Below are 21,496 nucleotides of genomic sequence, written 5' to 3'. Positions count from 1 at the left end.
CTATTCTTTCCTGTGTGGATATGTCTGAATAACTGGACATCAACCATTGATTATCTTGTTTGGTTAGGTAGTTCTCTCATGTATGCTTCTATCAATCTAAGGAGATTTTCTATTCTCCATAAAAAGATTAGTCCATAATTCTTTGTATTTCTCTATATAGTGTGCTTATAGTTGGTGTTTACAAGTTATTTCTTCATTGGTTATTGAGTTGCTGTTTTCAGCCCCGTAAGTAAGCTATTAATATATGAGTAGGGGAGCAAAGAAAGAGAACACATCATTCATGTCTCTTTATTTAGTGAATAAAATTATACAGCAAAATATTTGTAAGTATAAAATGTTATGGTATTAGCAGTATACACTGAAGAAATATGGAATAAAGGAATGATGAGATATATTAGGCCCTCACTACTCAAAGCTTCATCTATAGAATAGCAGCTCCATTGTCACTGGGCAGCTTGTTAGAAATGCAAAATCTCACATCACACGCCAGACCTAACGAATCCGAATTTGCAGTTTAACAAGATTCCCAGGTGATTCCTTTGCACGTTAAACTTTGAGTAGCATTAAATTAGATAACTGAATCTCTGAGATCCTGCTTTGTCTAATGCTTCCACTGCAGTGGTTGTCAAATGGCACCCAAGATTCCCCGGAGCAAAACTTGAATAACCACTTGTTTGTTTCCTAATTGAAAAATAAAAGTTAATTGGCAGAATTTTCTCAGTTGTAAGTTTTACACTATATTTTTCTTAAATACTTGGCACCTGTTACACATTTGTCTTTCCTGACACCTAACACCTCTTAGTCCTGGCTACACATGAGAACCACCTAGGAAGCTTTTAAAATATACCTATATATAACCAAGCCCTGGCCAAGGTACTCTGATTTAATTGGTCTGGGGTTAGGCCCCAGGCATGGGCAATTTTTAAAGCCACCCAGATGATTTGAATGGGATGGCTAGAGAACCACTAAGCTAGTATGTAAAATGATACATTTAAAGTATATATATATATATATATATATACGTATATATATATATGTATATATATATATACGTATATATATATATATATATACGTATATATATATATATATATACACACATATATATATATGTATGTTTGCCCCAAAGCCATTTGTCTTTTCCCTGTATTGCTAGGGAGTTTCAGACTAATTGATGATTTGTCTTCATAGCAGAGTTTGACTAATTAATTTGAATTCCAAATACTCACCATATGTTTCTTATACAGAGTCAGGATGCTTAACCTCTTATTTTCTAAACATCAAAAAAAAAAGTTTATATTAGTCAAAGTTCAACCAGAAAAATAGAACCAGTAAAAGAATATATTGAGAGATTTATTGTTAGGACTTGGCTTGGGCAATTGTATTATCTAGCTGGGCAGGTCTAGATTTGTGGGATAGGCTCTTAGGAAGGGCTGGGACTCTCAGGCATGAGCTAAGGCTACTGCCCTAGGAAGTCTCAGGAAGTAGCTAAGGCTACTGCATCAGGAAGTCTCAGCTCTCCTCTTAAAACCTTTCAAGTGACTGAATCAGGCCCACTTTAGTTATCTAGGATGATCTCTCTTACTTGAAATCAACTGCTTGTGGACTTTCATCACATCCACAAAGTACCTTTACAGCAACACTTAGACAATTGTTTGATTAAATAACTGGGAAATGTGGCCTCACCAAGTTGACCTTTTAGAACTTGTAGTCATCTATTATGTGCAACTTGGGTCTCAAAAATACGATTGCAAATCACTGTTGTGCCATTATTAGAGGCAGTTGCTTCTTTAGAGTGAACAGGTTGAGGAACCAGATTGATGACTCCCCTTATCTGAGACCACCCCCTTTGTTGTTTAAAAAAAAAATCTGGATCCTAAACAGAAATCTGTAATAAATCCAAACATAGCATTGTTTCTCTTTTTCAGAGCATGGACAGAGCATCAGGAATATGGATTAATCATAGATGGCTCCACATTGTCACTCATACTAAATTCTAGTCAAGACTCTAGTTCAAACAATTACAAAAGCATTTTCCTACAAATATGTATGAAGTGTACTGCAGTGCTCTGCTGTCGGATGGCACCATTACAGAAAGCCCAGGTAACTGTGAATATTAGTTAATGTTCCATTCTGGATACTTCTATACATATATGTGCAAATGTTTGTTTTTTTAAAAAATTATTTCTTCTTCAAAGGGCCATTATTACTATCTAATTTCTTCCTCCAAGGCTTCTTTCTTTTTGTAATCAGACTCAGAAGTCTTTCCCCATTTTGAATTAAACTTATGCTGCACCTTGTTGTCCCCTCAATCTGGCTGTCCCAGTTCCTCACCTTCCAGACTTTTTTCTCTGATGAGTGCTTTGTGCCTGCTGCCACTGCTCCTAGATCCCTTATGACATTAGCTCTGTGTGTTCTTTCTGCTCTTCTTACTCCCTTGGCTTGCCTGCAGGTAGACCTGGCCCATCCCTTGTGTAGTCTTCCATTCTCTTTCTCATTTCTCCTTTGCTCTTGACACCATCAGTTATATCCTCCTTAAAATTATGCTTTCATGGTCTCTGTGATGGTCCATGGTCCTGACATTTTATTTGTCAATGTAGTGACTTTTTATTTTGTGCCATCCTCTATTTTCTCCGTAATTATCTGTTTTTTCTAGGGCAAAGTTTTCTCTCCACTTTTAGCTTTATGGTCTCTCTCTGGATAAGCAAGTCTATTTCTCTGACTCCCATTGATAAATGTGTGCCCCTGACTTTTTCTTGACATTAAGTCTTCTATTTCTACCTGTGTGCTAGACAGCTATATATGGATTCCCTACCGTCACAAAAATTCTGGTGTCCAACACAGATCTTAAAATTTTCTTCCTCAGACCAGTTTGGTTTTTCTTTTATATTGTTCTTGTTACCGGTGCCACTTTTCTCTTGCTCCCTATGTCTCAAAACTACCATTGATCCTTCTCCTCTCCCTCTATATGTAGTCGCCATGTCCTGTTGGTCCTACCTTTTGTCATAGCTCTCATTTTGATGCCATCTTTCAAAACCTTTTACTGCCCAACTAGTCCAAGCCTTTATGACTTTACACACAGACTATTTGATTTAGTCTCCTCACTGGTCTCCTTGCTTTCACCCACCCATTTTTAATCTCTCCACACTCCCAAATTAATCTTGTTAAAACACAACTCTTCCTATCATACATTCTTTTTCGGACACTTTCAGTAGTTTCTTAGTCCCTTAGGATGAAGGGCAGTTGAGTGAATGTGGCGCCTGGGGCTCCCCACTGTTGTCCCTTAACATGTCTCTACAAATTTTGTACTTTGTGTCCACTATCACTCCTTTCTCTGGTGTACATTCTGCACTCCTGTTGGTTGTTCTTCCATGGTCTTCCATATGTCATGCTCAGGGCAACTTTCAAAACTTTTGTCACATCATTTCCTCATCTGGCACTCTCTCTGAATTCCCCTGGCCTAACACAAATTTTACTCATAATGAAACCTAGATGAAGGGCCACCTCCTACATGCTTTCTTTTCCAGCTCCTCCAGTCCAAATTGCCTCACCTTGCTTCTTTGTATTCACTAGGTAAAAGGAAACTTAGAGTCTCCATTACCTACTTTTTCATTTCCATATATGCTATAGGATAATCTTTCATATGTGTTAGTCTTGCTTCATCAGATTCTTTAACCACTTGCTCTAAACAAGGGGATGGCTGTGTCTGTGGCTTTTCTTTTATATACTGTGCGCACGCACACGCACACATACGCACACACACACACACAGCGCCCATCATATTTGAGGCATTTCTTCTGTCTGCCTTCTAGCTGTCAGTCCCCACTGCAATCAGAGGCTCTTCTTTCTTTTCTTCAATCTTGTAAACCTTTCTTGGCCCCAGGTTGGGAATCAGATCCAACCAGAATACACTATTCAAAAGTATCTGTCCCCTTAGTCAGAGGTTTTCCTGCAAAAGCGATCTCTTTTTTTCCTTACGTTCAGTGTATGCTGCTCAAATTGCTCACCTGGGTTCTGACTGCTTTACTGCCAGGCAGGTATATGAATTCCTGACCCCATGCTGCTGCTTCCACCTTAATTATGCCACCACTTGTGGTTTATTCCTCATTCTGTTTTATTTCTGTCACTATAGTTATTTTTTGCAGGATATTACATACTTAGCTGTCATGTTCATGTATGTGATATTCAAGTCACTATCTCCAACCCAAATATTTGGTGATCTACTTTACTTTTTCAGCTGTTTCCCAAACACATATTCTTGGGTGTGGCATTATCACCCCAAATCTGACTTCTCTAGAGTCCAACCATCATTTTCCTTGGCATCTTCTTTTTCTATGACTGACCTCAGTGTACTTCCAGATTTCTAGATTCAAAACCTTGAAACCTGTGTTGCCTTCCCACATACCACATACATTACTCTTTCATTGTAGTCTTAGTCACTAAATTTTGTCTGTTTCTTATTACATTGTCTTTTCCATCTATTCCTTTCTTTTCATTACCTTTCAGGGCTAGGCCTTTCAATAGCTCATTGAACTCCTGGAACTAGCCACCTAACTTCTCTCTTTGCCCACAGTCTTGCTTTCCTCCAGTTCTTCCTACACCCTGCTGTTGAACTAGCTCCAGATATTTCTGTCCATGTCTCCTATATGAAAATTCCAATTGACCTGGGCAAGCCAGATCTATTCTCTCAGCATTTACTGTATTTATCTGGCTATGTGCTCTTGGATATGCTAGTTCCTTTCTCTGGAATACTCCTTTCTTTCTTTCTCATCTATGCGAGTCTTACTAATATTTCATGATTTAGATCAAATCACTCTTCCTTCTGTAAAATTCCTGATCACTCTGGCATATATGGTATCTTCTCCCTTCTCTGACATCCTAGGCCTTCTTACATGGATGACAATATCATGCATTCCTGCACAGATGCTACATTTTGTTACCTTGTATTGTTAATCTGCTTATCTAATATTCTTGTACTCATGACCTAACTCTACTACTTCATTTATATGCTTTTTAAGGTGTGTGATGAAACCTTATATCTGTTTTGGCTCTTAGCACATTCCTGTATACAATATAAAGCAAGCTATTATACTTGATGAATAGATAGTATTTTGGTAAAATATTTTTTTTTTCCATGAAGCTATCCAAGAGATTGAAGAGGTCTTAATCCAGTTGATCTAGGGCTGAGTGAAAAAGTCCATGTTTACGAATCTAAATCCCTTCATGATTTTATGGTCCATGATTGTATATCCTTTTATCTTTCTACAGTGGAGAGTTTTACTCTTTTTAGTCTATGTTTTCATGCAGAATCTGTCACCCTTGATAATTTTATTGCCTTCCCTAAACCTTGGGTGCGTATTTTTTCCTTGAGGTGCAAATCGTCACTGCACACAGTATAACAGGTGCACTTAGTTAACCATTATTGTAGCCTATTAAAAACACATTTAGTTTGGGTTCTTTAATCTTTTATTCTTTCACTTACAGGTTATTTCTGACAGTCTTCTGTAAAGTTTTTAAGAAGAACCAAGTTGAGGGGAGGGATTGGGGGAAGCTGGCATTTCATAGTCACATCATTTTTGTGTTAAGTGGAATTGGATGTGGGGTTTTTTGTACTATTTAATACAACTAAAACCTGATTGAATTCTATTTAAAGAAATAACTGCAGGGTGCCTTAGCCTCATGAATTATTTTTCATCACTTCAGTTATGTTGAAAATGGATTTTATTTATGTTAACTGGTCAGAACAATTGTGACGACAGTATTTTTGCAAAGCATTATTTAGCTACTAAATTATTTTTTTTTAAGCCGCTAGATTCCAAGGGGTTTTGTGGCTTGCCACATCAAACAGTGATTATCTAAAACATAGGGTAGGAGGGCAGCTGATCACCCAATGCACTTCCCACAAGTAACTCTGCCAGGAGGTTTTTGGAGAACCCCAAGGCAGAAGTATTTTAATACCAGGGATGAACATTTTATTCAGTACATTTATACATCTTGAAGAAACACTCAGGGAATAGCGACAGGCTTTGTACACTATCTTGGACATCTTTCTGCAAATGTCAACCCCTTTAGTGTACCTCTTTTAAAATACAGCTACTCGTAGGAGAGGTCAGACCATATTGAGCAGTGAGAGATTTATTAAAGTTTAGTTGGCAGCCAGATAGGTGCAAGAATTTAACATTAGGTAAGTTGGAATAAGGGTTGATGTGCTCCTAGGGAAGGTGAGAGTGTCAGCAGGGAGGAGAGAGTAGAAAGTAACCAAAAACATTGTTCTCTGACTTCCTACTTGGTTCTGGTGGCCTTATGTATGTTACCCGAAATCAGCTTTCTGGCTTCTACTGTCACACATTCAACATCTGATCTGAAAGAACACATGATGCAATGAAAAAAGAAGGAAATGTATTGACCTCTAATATGCATGAGAGGCAAAGTTTTTGATAGTTCATATATGCACAGAACTAGGACAAGTGGGTGCTGGTGTTACATTTTGAATGGCTGTGTTCTTCTGCATCTGTGAATTTGACACTATTGTACATATTATAGTTGGCCCTCCGTATCCATGGGTCCTGCATCCACAGATCCAAACAACTGTGAATTGAAAATATTAGAATAAAACTAAAACAACGAGCAGTATAACAATAAAAATAATACAGATTTTAAAACAATACAGTATGACAGCTATTTACATAGCATTTACATTGTAGTTAGTTATTAAAAGAAACCTAGAGATGATTTAAAGTATGCAGGAGGATTTTGGTATCTACGAGCGTCCTGGAGCCAGTCCTCCAAGGATACTGAGGGATGACTGTATGTGCACAAACTACCTTTCTGTTTGCAAGGCTGCTGTTGACAAGTGTGAATGAGGCATAAACTCCTAAAGTAGCCCAATCTTACATTCTTCTTTGACCTTTTTTACACCTCTTTTGTATTTAATATTTAGATTGTCAGAATGGTGAAGAATTTAAAAGGCAGCCCAATAACTCTGTCGATAGGTGATGGTGCCAATGATGTTAGTATGATCTTGGAATCCCATGTGGGAATAGGTAAGATACATCTAATGAGATGGCAGCTGTGAAAAGTATCAGTATTGCTTTTAGGTAGTGTGGTCTTACATTCTAGAGTGACTGTTTTGGTTACTCATCTTGAATTTGAATTTTGGAATGATAATTGTTAATTAAATGAAGGCCTCATCTGATCATGCAACATGTCCATCCCAAGGTCCTACCCCGTGGTAGAAATGTAGCAATGTAACAAAGTTAAAGGATATTTTTCAATTAGCCAAGTAGAGTGAATTTCCCAAAGCTACTGGCAGCACAATTGATTGTTTAGCTCTTACTTTGACAGCATGCATGAAATTTTTATTGATTTTCTGCCCCTGGCCAGACTGCCTGCTTATGTTGCTATACTATATCTTTTGACATCTCAACTGTTTGGGGCTAAGAAATGATAATTGGTTGGCTGTTTTTCAACATGGCAGTATTAATGGGTGGTTTGGGCTGTAGTGTTGAATTTATATATTGACATGCAACAACAGCTTTTCCACCACCTGTACCATTTTTTCCCCTTCTCTGGTTGGTATTAGGCAACACAACTAACTCCCCAGCAAGTTAGTTAGCTAGTTTGTTTGTTTTGGCAGGGTGGTGGGGCCAGATATGGAATTCATATTTTGGGAATTATTGTACTGCAGTTTAGGTTCCCAAATTGTTCTTTTCATTTGGAAGTATTCCTATTTCTTGTGCAACTTGAAGTACTACTCATTGGTTATCCAAGTGTCAAATGGCCTAAAGCTGCTCGAGCTCATAGAACCCTTGCGCTGCTAGTCACGGTTTCATTCATGAAAGAATTTCACTGTCTTCTCATTGAGCTCCTAGACCACAAACCCCAGGTTTCTGAGTTCCCTTAATATAGCACCTAGTCTAGCGTCATACACAATTAAGCACTTACTGAGTGACTTAATTATTTTTAAGTTGAGTTTTTTTCCTTCAGATAATTTTTACCTTGTAATGATTGAAATAATGATTCTATTTAATTGTTGTATACTGTATTACAAATAGGGAGTTACCAGTTAAACTTAGTTAAATTATTTGGTAAGTCTCAGTGTCACTGTTAAAGAAAGCTCTTTTGGTTTTTAAAAAAGGAAAACTAATTGATAGAATTGAACTATAACATTGAACCAAGTTGAAACTGTGAACATAAATCAGGGAGTCATTTATTCTAGAAAATGCTCACCATATAGAGATACTCTCTTTTAGGTATTAAAGGCAAAGAAGGTCGCCAAGCAGCTAGGAATAGCGATTATTCTGTTCCAAAGTTTAAACACTTAAAGAAACTGCTGTTGGCTCATGGACATCTATATTATGTGAGAATAGCACACCTTGTACAGTACTTCTTCTATAAGGTATGTGATAAAATATATGTAATTTAATTTCTTTTTAATCCAGCATTGGCTCAGCTTGGTCATGGTTTTGTTCTTCCTTTTTTTTTTTTTTTTATGCTGCTTTTGATATCTCATACTGAAATTTGCAGTCAACAAAGCAGAGGTGGTCTATTGGATGAATCAGAAACCAGAAATGCCTTTTGATGCAAAATATTTGATAGGAATTTTTAAGCCCTCCTTATTGAAATGTAAATTAAATACAATAAAGTGTATTCATCAAAAGTGTACAGTTCCATGAGTTTTGCCAAATGTATACATCCATGTAACCATTACACCAATCAAAAAATAGAACATTTTGGCTTGGTAGTGGCTCATTCCTGTAATCCTAGTGCTTTGGGAGGCCAAGGCGGGAGGATCACTTGAGGTCAGGATTTTGAGACCAGCCTGGGCAATAATATGAGACCTTGTCTCTACAAAAATAAAAATTTTCTAAAATGAAATTTTTGCAGTCATTTCTAATTGTTTATAAGCATGTCAACCAAGAGAACCAGTGGTACACTTTGATATGTGACCTTGCTGGTCTTTTGTCTATACAAATTAACATATGTACTTTTTTTATACTTTTATACACTATACACTACATAGAGGTTTTTAAAATTTTTTTGAGATATAATTTAACAAAATTCACCTTTTTTTAAAGAAAAATTTTCTTAAAGACAGAGTCTCACTCTGTTGCTCAGGCTGGAGTGCAGTGGCGTGATCTCGGCTCACTGTAGCCTCTGCCTCCTGGGTTCAAATGATGCTCATGCCTCAGCTTCCCGAGTAGCACATGCCACCACACCTGGCTGATTTTTGTGTTTTTAATAGAGACAGGGTTTCACCATGTTGGCCAGGCCGGCCTCAAACTCCTGACCTCAAGTGATCTGCCCCCCTCAGCCTCTCAAAGTGCTGGGATTACAAGCTTGAGCCACCATGCTTGGCCTAAAATTCACCATTTTAAAGTGTATAATTCAGTGACTTATAATGTGTTCACTATGATGTGCAACCATCATCATTGTCTAATTCTAAAACTTTTCTATCATTTCCAAAAGAAACCTTGTACGTATTGGTATAATACATATTGCTTTGCACTTTGCCTTTTTCACTTAATTTATATTGTGAACATTTTTCTCACCCAATTTAATATTCTTCCAAAACATGATAATTGTGCAACATTGCAAATCCCCAATATTGGACACTGAAGTAGTTTCCTCAACAATACCTTGGTTTCCTTTTTATCACCAAGCATTAGCGTATACGTTAGACTGAGTCTGCATACTTGTTATTGTCTACCAGGGAATAGAATTTACCAAATTTCTTAATTAGATTCTAGTTTGTAGGTAGAGTATTTAGTGCATCTTCCAACTACTCGAATCATATAGTATTTAGTATATAATTCAAGTAGTTATGATATTTGAATTTCATACCCTATATTTTATAAGAGTTAAAGCTCAGCACCTGATTTTGTGTGTCAGTTGTCTATAGTCAACCCTAGGTCTTTCTTACTAACTTTATATTTAAAGAAAATACATATTTATAAAACTATGAACCCAGTTTCACAAATTTTCTAAGACCCTGGTAGCCAGTATCTGCTGGTAGCCAGGCCAAACACTGTGGAGGAGGAAAATGATGATAATGATGATGGTAACCCAATATGTGTAAGGTATTTTGCGAGTTCACAAAATCACTTTTTAAAAAATGTAATCCTCACGAACATCCTATGAGTCAAGTAGTAGTATCTCCATTTAAAATACATGGAAAGTAGAGCTCAGAGAGATGGTATAACTTGCCTTTGGCTTTCCATCCAGGAGGTGACAGAGCTAGATGTTCCACCATAGATTCATTTACTCCAAATCCAGGACTTTTTATGTGTCACAGTTAGGGTCTTTTGGGCCTTGCACCCAGTAACAGCAGCTCATGGAAATAAAGGGTTATTCTCTCTTGACCTTCACCTAGTAGGAGATCCCTTGAAGATTTGTCATACAGATCTGCCTAGTAATCTGAACCTATTTCAGAGGCTTATTTTGCCTCTTTTCAGTTTTGGCCTGCAATTTAAGCAACTGCCACCAGATGGAAGGAATGCTCTGTTAAGGAGAACAAAACAAGCGTTAAAATGGCAAATGTTGACCAGTGGTTATTTATGTAGATGATATCCTCTGTCTTCGTTAGTATCTCTAGGCCCATTATCATCTTGGTTACTGACTCAGCAGTATTTCTTTTTTATTACTATCTTTTGTGCCAAGAGGATTTCTAAAATTTTCAACTCTATTTGGCTGAGCTGAGAAGTCTTTCCATCCTCTCGCCATTGCATCTTCAAATTGTTATTGCCCACTCCTGGAGTACTTCAGTGACAGGTCTTCCTGCCTTCTATTTCTCCATTTAATCCTCCTCATGTAATTCAACTAGATTAGTGTTTAAAGAATGCCACTTTTCAACTTGTCCCTTAGAACCTTTACTCTCCACCGTCTCAGCTTTAGTCTGGCTTTTAATGCACCCCACAGTGTGACCCTGTCTTACCGTATAAGTTTAAAATATATACATTCTTGCCTTGGTTCCTGCCATCAGCATGTCCTATTCATCTTTATTCATAGTTCAAGTTCTAAGTTCTTTATTCAATCAGTGAACAAATATATTTTAAATGTGTTACCGTGTGCCAAGGCCTGTTTTAGGTGCTCGAGGATACACCATGGAATAAGACAGGCAGTGTCCCTTTTCTCATGAGACTTCCATTCTGGTGGGTGAGGTAGATACCTGCTCTCCCTTCTCAGTGAAGCATCCCCATGATCCCCACTGAGCTCTACCTGCTTCAACCTCAGAACACTTATTTTTTTCATAAACTGTGACTCTAGGAATACTATGGACTATATTTTGCATTGTACCAGAACTGATAATGTATAAATGAGTGTTGCTTTTCCAGGTGATGACCTTGGGAGCTCTGACTCATGCTGCAGGGGCGATTCAAAACATGTTGAGCTCATTTCTTTAGAAACATCCTCCAGAGCCAGTAGTACATTGATCGAAATATCCTCAGCTGTGGTAGATGTTCATCTTTTGAGGTTGCATTTGATTTTTAAAAACAGTCTCAAGTCTCCTAGAGCTAATTCTGGAGAATTAGCTGACAGAAGGGAGGAGACTGGTTTTCTGGCATGACTGGAAAGTGGGCTCTTGAAGGGGCTTCTTGAAGAGAAGTTCAGAGACATCATGACCAAGTAACAGTAAAAAAGCTCACAGCCTGCTTTGAAGGATAACACTTATTTGAAAATTCTAGTGCTGGTAGTTTTGCTTAAAGACATTACTTTCAGTATTTTATAATCACACTTAGTAGCTTTTACTACCTTATGAATTCCCAGCTTGTGTTTCTTTTCTGCTTGTCTTTTTAGTATTTCTCAAATTAAATAATAAGTCCCTTAGGACAGTGGTCCCCAACCTTTTTGGCACCAGAGACCTCGGGCCCTAATGCTCACTTGCCTGCCACTCACCGCCTGCTGTGCAGCCTCGGGGGAGGGGCGGGGGAGCCCTGACTTAGGAAAAAGAAGTTGACTCTTTTTTTGTTATCATCTGTGTGCCACCTTTGTGTGTAGTAGATGCTCAGTAATGATATGTTGATTGTTTGATGAGGTAGTAATAAAGGCATTAAAGCGTTAGTTGATATTGTTAGTGTCAACATAATCTATAATAATTTCCCAACTATTTATTGGCATTAATTGACTTTAAATGTACACTTACAGCATTGTCAGTCTACTATATGATTTGCAAATCTAATTGGTGTTAAAGAGACAGTATCATTAGGTGTTCATATTGGAGGAGCTCATTTATTTCCTGGAAGAAGGACAGCAACAGATTCTCATAAAGTAGATAAGATCCTCTTCTGCCTTGATAGGGCAAAAGTTGGCCTTAATATGAATTAATCATTGTTTTAGTTGTTTCCTTATGTCTGTGGAATAGAGGTTTATTGCATTCTGACATTAGAAGGATTTAGGAATAATTATAAACTATTTGGAATATAGTTTCCCATTTTAGTTTAGCAAGTTGATTAAGTGAAAATGTTAATCCTTGTCTTAATTTTTTTTTTTCAGAACCTTTGTTTCATTTTGCCACAGTTTTTGTACCAGTTCTTCTGTGGATTCTCACAACAGGTTTGTTCTCAAGTTATTCGTTATAATGTAGTTTACATTTGCTGTTAATAAATTACCCTTATATATTAGATTTCTAGAGATTAGAGATGTATGTACAAAGTAAAATGATCTCTTGGTTTTGACAACAGCAAATGTTTATGTCTTTGCTTTTCTAGTTTTCTTATTGTTACCTTCATTTTGAAATGCTTTTGGTACATCCTGTTGGAGTTGTGATAACATTAAAAAGAGTATTTTGAATTTTTTCTTTTTATCAATGTATAAAAAGTGTTTCATAATTCTAAAATGTTATAGTTTAATATTTCATCAAATGGAATCTCCCAACTTTGCAGGCTCTCAGGTTAGTTTTATAGAAAAGCATTAATCTTTAAGCTAGCCAAGAACCTGTGATTCCTAGAGAAAGCTTTGGATTACGTAAAGCAGCTATAGATGTTTTGCCTTCTATTGTTTTCTGAACATGTATTACATAAGGAATATGCTATATATTAACTTGATACATAAGTGGTAGGATGGCAAGGCATCTTTGTTTTAAAAACTGAAATGGATTTGGCATTGCTTCTAGTGGGAGGTATAGCGAAATACAGGAGCTATAGTACTCAGTGACTCAGAAATTTTATAATTAATCTATGAGAAGTTCAGTGATTTTGCCAAACTGAGCTACCACATTGCCATAGGTGTTAAGTTTCTAAATTTCAAAGGCAAGCTTTATATATGCTTCTGTGAATACAAAGTACACTTATGAATACACTTATGTATTCTTCTTGGGTCCTCCTGGTAGGAAGTGATTTTTTCCTAATTCTTTGGCAGTATTTTTTTTTTTTTTTTTTTTTACTTTTAGGTTCAGGAGTGCATGTGCAGGTTTATATAGGTAAACTCATGCCACAGGAGTTTGGTGTTCAGTTTATTTTGTCACCCAGGTAAAAAGTATAGTACCTGATAGGTAGCTTTTTGATCCTCTCCCTCCTCTCACTCTCCACCCTGAAGTAGACTCCAGTGTCTGTTGTTCCCTTCTTTGTGTCCATATGTTCTCATTGTTTAGCTCCCACTTATAAGTTAGAATATGCTGTATTTGGTTTTCTGTTTGCGTTAGTTTGCTTGGGATGATGGCTTCCAGCTCCATCCGTGTTGCTGCAAATGACATGATTTTATTTTTTATGGTTGCATAGTATTTAATGGTATATATGTACCACATTTTCTTTATCCAGTCTACCATTGATGGGAATTTAGGTTGATTACATATCTTTGATATTATGAAGAATGCTGCAGTAAACGTGTATATGTGTCTTTATGGTAGAATAATTTATATTCCTTTGGGTATATACCCAGTAATGGGATTGCTGGGTTGAATGGTAATTCTGTTTTAAGGTCTTTGAGGAATCATCACACTGCTCTCCACAATGGCTAAACTAATTTACATTCTCACCAGCATTCTGCAAGTGTTCCCTTTTCTCTGCAACCTTGCCAGCATCTGTTACTTTTTTGACTTTTTAATAATAGCCATTCTGACTGGTGTGAGATGGTATCTCATTTTTGTTTTGATTTGCATTTCTCTAATGATTAGTGATGTTGAGCGTTTTTTCATATGCTTGTTGGCTGCGTGTATGTCTTTTGAAAAGTGTCTGTTCGTGTCCTTTGCCCACTTTTTAATGGGGTGGTTTGATTTTTGCTTATAAATTTATGTAAGTTCCTTATAGATGCTGGATATTACATATTTGTCACATTCATCATTTGTAAATATTTTCTCCCATTTTGTAGGTTGTCAATTTACTCTGTTGATAGTCATCTTCTTGTATGCAGAAATTCTTTATTTAATTAGGTGACATTTGTCAGTTTTTGTTTTTGTTGCTATTGCTTTCAGCATCTTTGCGATGAAATCTTTGCCAGCTCCTGTGTCCAGACTGGTATATCCTAGGTTATCTTCCAGGGTGGTTATAGTTTTAGGTTTTACATTTAAGTCTTTAATCCATCTTGAGTTGATTTTTGTATATGGCATAAGAAACGGGTCCAGTTTCAATCTTCTGCATGTGGCTAGCAAGTTATCCTAGTGCCATTTATTGAATAGGGATTCTTTTCCCCATTGCTTGTTTCTGTCAGCTATGTTGAAGATCACATGGTCATAGATATGTGGCGTTTTTTCCGGGCTCTCTATTCTGTTCCATTGGTCTGTTTTTGTATCAGTACCATGCTGTTTTGGTTACTGTAGCCTGTAGTATAGTTTGAAGTCAGGTATTGTAATGCCTCCAGCTTTGTTCATTTTGCTTAGGATTGCCTTGGCTATTTGGGCTCTTTTTTGGTGCCATATGAATATTAAAATATTTATTTCTAATTCTGTGAAGAATGTAATTAGTAGTTTGATAGGAATAGCATTGAACTTGTAAATTGCTTGGGGCAATATGACCATTTTAACAATATTGATTCTTCCTATCCAAGAGCATGGAATGTTTTTCCATTTGTTTGTGTCATCTCTGATTTCTTTGAGCAGTGTTTTGCAATTTTCATTGTAAAGATCTTTCACCTCACTGGTTAGCTGTATTTCTAGGCATTTCATTATTTTTGTGGCTGTTGTGAATGGGATTATGTTACTGATTTGGCTCTCAGCTTGGATGTTGTTGGTGTATAGGATTGCTACTGATTTTTGTACATTGATTTCGTATCCTGAAACTCTGCTGAAGTTATCAGGTCAAGGAGCTTTTGGGGCAAGACTATGAGGTTTTCTAGATATAGAATCATATTGTCTGCAAACAGGGATAGTTTGACTTCCTGTCTTCCTATTTGGATGCCTTTTATTTCTTTCTCTTGCCTGATTGCTTTGGCTGGGACTTCCAGTACTATGTTAAATAGGAGTGGTGAGAGAGGGCATCCTAGTCTTCTGGTTTTTGAGGGAATGCTTCCAGCTTTTGATTGTTAAGTGTGATGTTGGCTATGGGTTTTTCTTAGATGGCTCTTATTATTTTGAAGAATGTTCTTTCAATGCCTCGTTTGTTGAGAGTTTTTAACATGATGGATTTTATTGAAAACCTTTTCTGCATCTATTGAGATGATCATGTGGTTTTTGTTTTTAGTTCTGTTTATGTGATAAATCACATTTATTGATTTGCAGATATTGAACCAACCTTGCATTCTAGTGATAAAGCCTGCCTGATCATGGTGGATTAGCTTTGTGATGTGCTGCTGGTTTCAGTTTGCTAGTATTTTGTTGAGTATTTTTGCATCTATCTTCATCAAGGATATTGGCCTGAAGTTTTCTTTTTGTTGTTGTTGTTGTGTCTGTGCCAAGGTTTCCGTATCAGAATGATGCTGGCCTGATAGAATGATTTAGGGAGGAGTCCCTCCTCCTCAATTTTTTTGGAATAGTTTCAGTAGGAATGCTACAGATCTTCCTTATACATCTGGTAGAATTTGGCTGTGACTCCATCTGGTCCTGAGCTTTTTTTTTGGTTGGTATACTTTTTATTACCTTTCAGTTTTTGAAGTCATTATTGGTCTTTTCAGGGATTCAGGAAATCTCTGGTTTTCTGACTGGTTCAGTCTTGGGAGGTTGTATATGTCCAGAAATTTAACCATTTCTTATAGGTTTTCTAGTTTGTATGCATAGAAATGTTCATAGTAGTCTCTCAGGGTTTTTGTATTTCTGTTGTATCTGTAGTATCATCTGCTTTGTCATTTCTGATTGTGTTTATTTGAATTTTCTCTTTTTTTTCTGTATTAGTCCAGCTAATGGTCTATGTATATTATTAAATTTTTTCAAATAACCATCTCCTGGATTTCTTGGTCTTTTGTATGGTTTTTTTGCATCTCAGTTTCCCTCAGTTCAGCTCTGATTTGGGTTATTTCTTGTTTTCTTCTAGCTTTAGGGTTGGTTTGCTCTTGTTTCTGTAGTTCCTCTAGTTGTGATGTTGGGTTGTTAATTTGACCTCTTTCTAACTTCTTTCTTTGGTTTCCTTTTCTTCTTCTTTTCTTCCCTTTCCCTTTCTTTTCTTTCTTTTTCTCTTGCTCTGTCACCCAGGCTGGAATGCAGTGGTGTGATCTTGGCTCACTGCCACCTCCACCTCCTGGGTTCAGGTGATTTCTCCTGCCTCAGCCTCCCAAGTAGCTGAGATTACAGGTGCCTGTCACCACACCTGCCTAATTTTTGTATTTTATTAGAGACAGGGTTTCAGCATGTTGGTCAGGCCGGTCTTGAACTCCTGACCTCAGATGATCTGCCTGTGTTGGCCTCCCAAATTGCTGGGATTACAGGCTTCAGCCACTGTGCCCGGCCCTCTTTTTTAACTTTTTGATATGGGTGTTTAGTGCTATAAATTTCCCTCTTAACACTTCCTTAGCTGTGTCCCAGAGATTCTGGTATGTTGTATCTTTGTTCTTCATTAGTTTTAAAGAAATTCTTGATTTTTGCCTTAATTTCATTATTTACCCAAAAATCATTCAGGAGCAGGTTGTTTAATTTCCATGTTGTTGTATGGTTTTGAGTGATTTTCTTCGTATTCATTTCTATTTTTATCACACTGTCGTTTGAGAGTATGGTTGGTATGACTTTTGTTTTTTTGAATTTGCTGTGGATTGTTATGTCCAATTGTGTGGTCGATTTTAGAGTATGTGCCATGTGGTGATAAGAGGAATGTATATTCTGTTGTTTTGGGGGTAGAGAGTTCTGTAGATGTCTGTTAGGTCCATTTGGTCACATGTTGAATTCAGGGCCTGAATATCTTTGTTAATTTTTGGCCTCAGTGATCTGTCTCATACTGCCAGTAGGGTGTTGAAATCTCTTTGGCAGTATTTTTAAGAGAATGCATTCTTCTCAATGGGAATGACTGTTCTCTTTCTCTTGAATTTGCCTCTTTACTATTTGGTATGCTGTCTCTTACATCAGTGCCATGTCATTAGCCCAGTAGTGCCAGTTAAGCAGATAATCTTTCATTATAAATTAAGCATCTTGCAGTTTTTGGAAGTGCCATCAACCTTCTTGTATTCAAAATTAATAGTATTAGAGAGTTTCGTAAGTTCTGGTCAATCTGTTTTTCTTGAACATTCAAATTGCTATTGAGCAAAATGTTGCTAATTCCTTACTTTCTTGGATGGATGCAAGTATTAAAAGTATATTTGAAATTCTCTTAACTAATGTGTAGCAGTGTGCTAAAGGTAAGTTGGCTTGTTCTGGTGGAAATATTGTTTTCATTTTGAAAGGAGTCTGTTGCTTTATTATCCTTTTAAAACATGTTTACCAAGCACAAATTTTAGGGGAAAAAGGACTCATTCCTTCTAAAGCCAGCTGAGATTTAAACCGTGGATTGTCTTCAGTCTTCTTAGATTACCTTAACTGCTTATGGTTCCATAGGAGTTGATGTTTGGCTCCTTCCGTTGCTCAACTGGTAGGTTCATTCATTTGGCAACTATTTCTTGATTGCCTACTTTGTGTCAGGCTAAGTGCTGAGAATATTGCAGTGATCAAAATAAACTTCCTTGCCCCCATGAAACTTGCAGTGTGTAGTGATAGGGTGAAAGACAACAATCAAATATATTATGTTGGGTACTGATACATGCTATGATGGAAAAAAGAAAGCATAATAAAGGGATAGAGTGTGACTGGGAGAGAGAGAGCTGCCGTTTTAGACATCTGAAAAGGTCTCTCTGATGAGGTGACATTTGGGCAGAGACCTGGAGGTAAGGGAAGGAATAACGTCGACATCTTAAAGGAAAAGTGTACCAGGTAAAAGGAAGGTAAAAGAGTACCAGGAGAGCTCAGGAGGTAATGTGATGTGCAAAATCTTTATTTTTGATTTTGGTTTTGTGCTAGTGCTGAATGTAGCAACCTTTATTGCAAATATCTTTGGAGTACCTTTGAGTAGTCAGCCTTTTTCAGTCCAGAAGCACATTAGGCATTCTCTGGAACTTGCGAGGAGGACTATGAAGAATGTAGAAATGGACCAGGATTCAGATTCTTTACACAAAAAGCTTCCCTTTCTTTAGCAAAACTAGGATACTAAATGTCTTTTTTTTTTTTAATGAAAAGGAAACATTGTAACAGGTTTCATAAAAAAGCAGTATTATCAACTTTATCTGTTTGTTTTGGGGATATTCTGTCTCTTCTAATTATGTACCTAAGAATTACAATTATCTGTCATGTGATTTTAAAGTACCATAGTGAAACAAAAGTAGATTGATGCTTCTTTTGTTTGAATGAAATTCAAGACTAAATTACACACCAGTCAATCTGAGTTGTATTTTTTTTAATTTACTCATTAGTGAAAATGAGTAGTTTCCAAAGAAAATGTGGTGTTATGTGCCACGGACTAGTCCTCTCCTTTGAAAATAAAAAGGAATGCAACACTTTTTTTTGTACTTTTTAATTCAGTGGAATATCTTTGCTGAGCTTAAATCTTTGTTTATAGAAAGTACGTTGGAAGTGTCTTTTAACTTCATGGAGAATGTTGCATCCATTATCATTTGCTTTGTCTCTCCTGCCAGCCAGAGTTGTAGTCCCCTCCTCTGGGTTTCCCCAGCTCCCTGTGTACCTCTCATTCTGCCTCTCCATCTAGAATTTGAACTCCCTGGTGGATAGGGGAAGAATCGTCTCTGTCCCTAGTACTTGTCATTTAGTAGGCACTCAGTAAATGTTCTGAAGTCAACTAGTGAACTAACTAATGCACCATTCAAGTAATTCCCAGCCTTTTGTAATTATCTTTAGTAGCCATTGATTGAAAATACATTATTTTGTTAATTTGTGTCATAGTTTAATGCATTTTATTAAGGGACATTTATACATGTGAAAAATACATATGAGTATGGGGAATTATTTATTCAGGCCACAGAAAATGTTTGTATGACAATCTTTAGCACTGTGTAGATAAATACTGATGTAAATGCTTTCATCAGAATGAGGTTCATAGAATACTTTAAATTTTTTCAATAAAGGAAGATTTATAATATCAGAGCAGGCCTTTATAAATGTTATAGCTTCCGATCTGTCTTCATTCATTTATTCATCTGGTGTTTATTGATTGTTTTTGTATGCCAAGTTCTGTTATAGGAGCTCAAGATTGTCCAAGTTCTCCAGTCAAAGACCCCCATGAACACACTTGTAGTTGATCAAATTAGGTTTATTACTCAGTTCAGGAAGGAAGAACACATGCCATGAGGAACTGTGGGACTTCTCAGGAAGAGGATGTTAGAAAAGACTTACACAATTTGGACTTGAAAATACTAACCAAAAATATGTAAAATATTAACCAAAACATTTGTGACACAGGCTGGCTGCTGCCTGTATTTAGTTTCTCTGAGGATTCCTCACTTATACTTAATGGTCTTTGCTGAAGTAACTCCTGAATAGCTAGTTTTAGCTACTAAGCAATCTTGAAAAGTTGTTCATGTCTATTAGAAATGCAGCTTATAGCATGTAAACATTCTGAATAAGATTCTGTTAAAGGGGAGGTATATTAATGTGACACATCACAATATGTTAGTTTCTTTGTTATAGTTACTAGGCAGTGACCTTATTTACAGATTCCTTTGCCACTACCAAAAGCATGTAAAAAAATTTCTTATTTTAGCTAGTAAGTTTTTCACATACATAAATATCATCTTGTAGATGATTGTTACATGAAATTTCTTTCTTTCCTCCGTTGTTTTTCATTTTAGCCACTGTATGATGCTGCTTACCTTACAATGTACAATATCTGCTTCACATCCTTGCCCATCCTGGCCTATAGTCTACTGGAACAGCACATCAACATTGACACTCTGACCTCAGATCCCCGATTGTATATGTAAGTTAAATATATAGTTAAAACCCCCTAAGACTTTCAGTGTTGTGATTTTCATTTTATCTGCAGATGGGAAGAACACAGAACTGTGCACTTGGTTTGTGGTATGATTATATGGTTCTGTTTGGAATTTTTAGCTATTGAAAGCAGACTGCTCAACAGGAAAATGACATATTTCCTAGGTGTGGGTTTTGTACTTGAATATATGTGAAACATTTAGTTCAGAGTCACTAATTCCTAAAACTTAAACCTATATTGTCATAGTGTTCTAGTGTCTCATGGGAAGACGTGATATTTTAACTGCAAAGAAAAAAAGCATACACAAAGATCTTCTGTAGTTTAGAATGTTGATTCCTACTTGTAGATTGAACTGATGAAGTTATATTACCCTTTCTCATGTAAACTGCACCCATAGCATTAGCCGCCCCACACCCCACCTTTGTTAGCCCCATTCTAAAACTGTTGAAGAAAATAATGGACTCATAAGCCATTGTATTCATTTTGTGTCAGTTGAAAATGGATGCTTTTCTCTGTGGATGGGGGACTTGGCACTAGCCCCAGTTGTTTAACTTATGATTTAATTGGATTTTTAGAATTGTAGCCTACAGCTAAGGATAAAGATATTAATTTATAGCAGATTGTAAACATTGCTAAATAGTAGGTAGCAAGTGCAATAGAGAGGTTTGGATGGTTTATTTGTATGAAATGAAGATACACAAATTTAAGGGATTTTTTTTTAACCAGCATGACTCATAAAATTTACATTTAGCAATTGTTAGAATTATACAGTTGTAAAATTTATCATTTTAAAGGTCTTTATTAAGGAAAATTTCAGACATACATAAAAGTAGAGAGAATGCTATTTATATAATGAATGAATGTAAATAGTTGTTGAACCACTCAGCTTGTCCTAACCACTCAGCTTCAACAACTCTCAATTCCTTGACATTCCTATTCCACTGATAACCCCGTCTGCTCTATCACAGGCTTATTTTGAAGTAAATCTCAAAAACAGTTATTTCATTATGCATCTCTTAAAGACAAGGATTTTTAAAAATAATAATACCCTATCACTTAAGTCCTTAATATCAAATAGTCAATGGTCACATTTCTCCAGTTGACTCATTTCTTTTCATAGCATGCTTATTTGAATCAGGATCTAAAGAAGGTCCACACATTGCAATTGG

At 36.6% G+C, this 21,496-nt stretch overlaps 1 protein-coding gene across 7 annotated transcripts in view; it reads left to right on the top strand.

Moving 5' to 3' along the window:
• Nucleotides 1-21,496, top strand: part of ATP11C (ATPase phospholipid transporting 11C (ATP11C blood group)) — a 206,628-nt gene that overhangs the window by 162,656 nt on the left and 22,476 nt on the right. For all 7 annotated transcript variants that reach the window (XM_019019710.4, XM_055377047.2, XM_055377045.2 and 4 more), the window contains 5 exons: nucleotides 1,929-2,103; nucleotides 6,941-7,043; nucleotides 8,253-8,398; nucleotides 12,493-12,552; nucleotides 20,185-20,312. In XM_019019710.4, coding sequence (XP_018875255.1) covers nucleotides 1,929-2,103; nucleotides 6,941-7,043; nucleotides 8,253-8,398; nucleotides 12,493-12,552; nucleotides 20,185-20,312 — 612 coding nt within the window. The remainder of the gene's footprint in view (nucleotides 1-1,928; nucleotides 2,104-6,940; nucleotides 7,044-8,252; nucleotides 8,399-12,492; nucleotides 12,553-20,184; nucleotides 20,313-21,496) is intronic.

Source organism: Gorilla gorilla, chromosome X (genome assembly GCF_029281585.2).
Source record: "Gorilla gorilla gorilla isolate KB3781 chromosome X, NHGRI_mGorGor1-v2.1_pri, whole genome shotgun sequence".
In the NCBI taxonomy this organism is placed as follows: Eukaryota; Metazoa; Chordata; class Mammalia; order Primates; family Hominidae; genus Gorilla; species Gorilla gorilla.
This window is presented reverse-complemented; position numbering and strand designations above follow the sequence as displayed.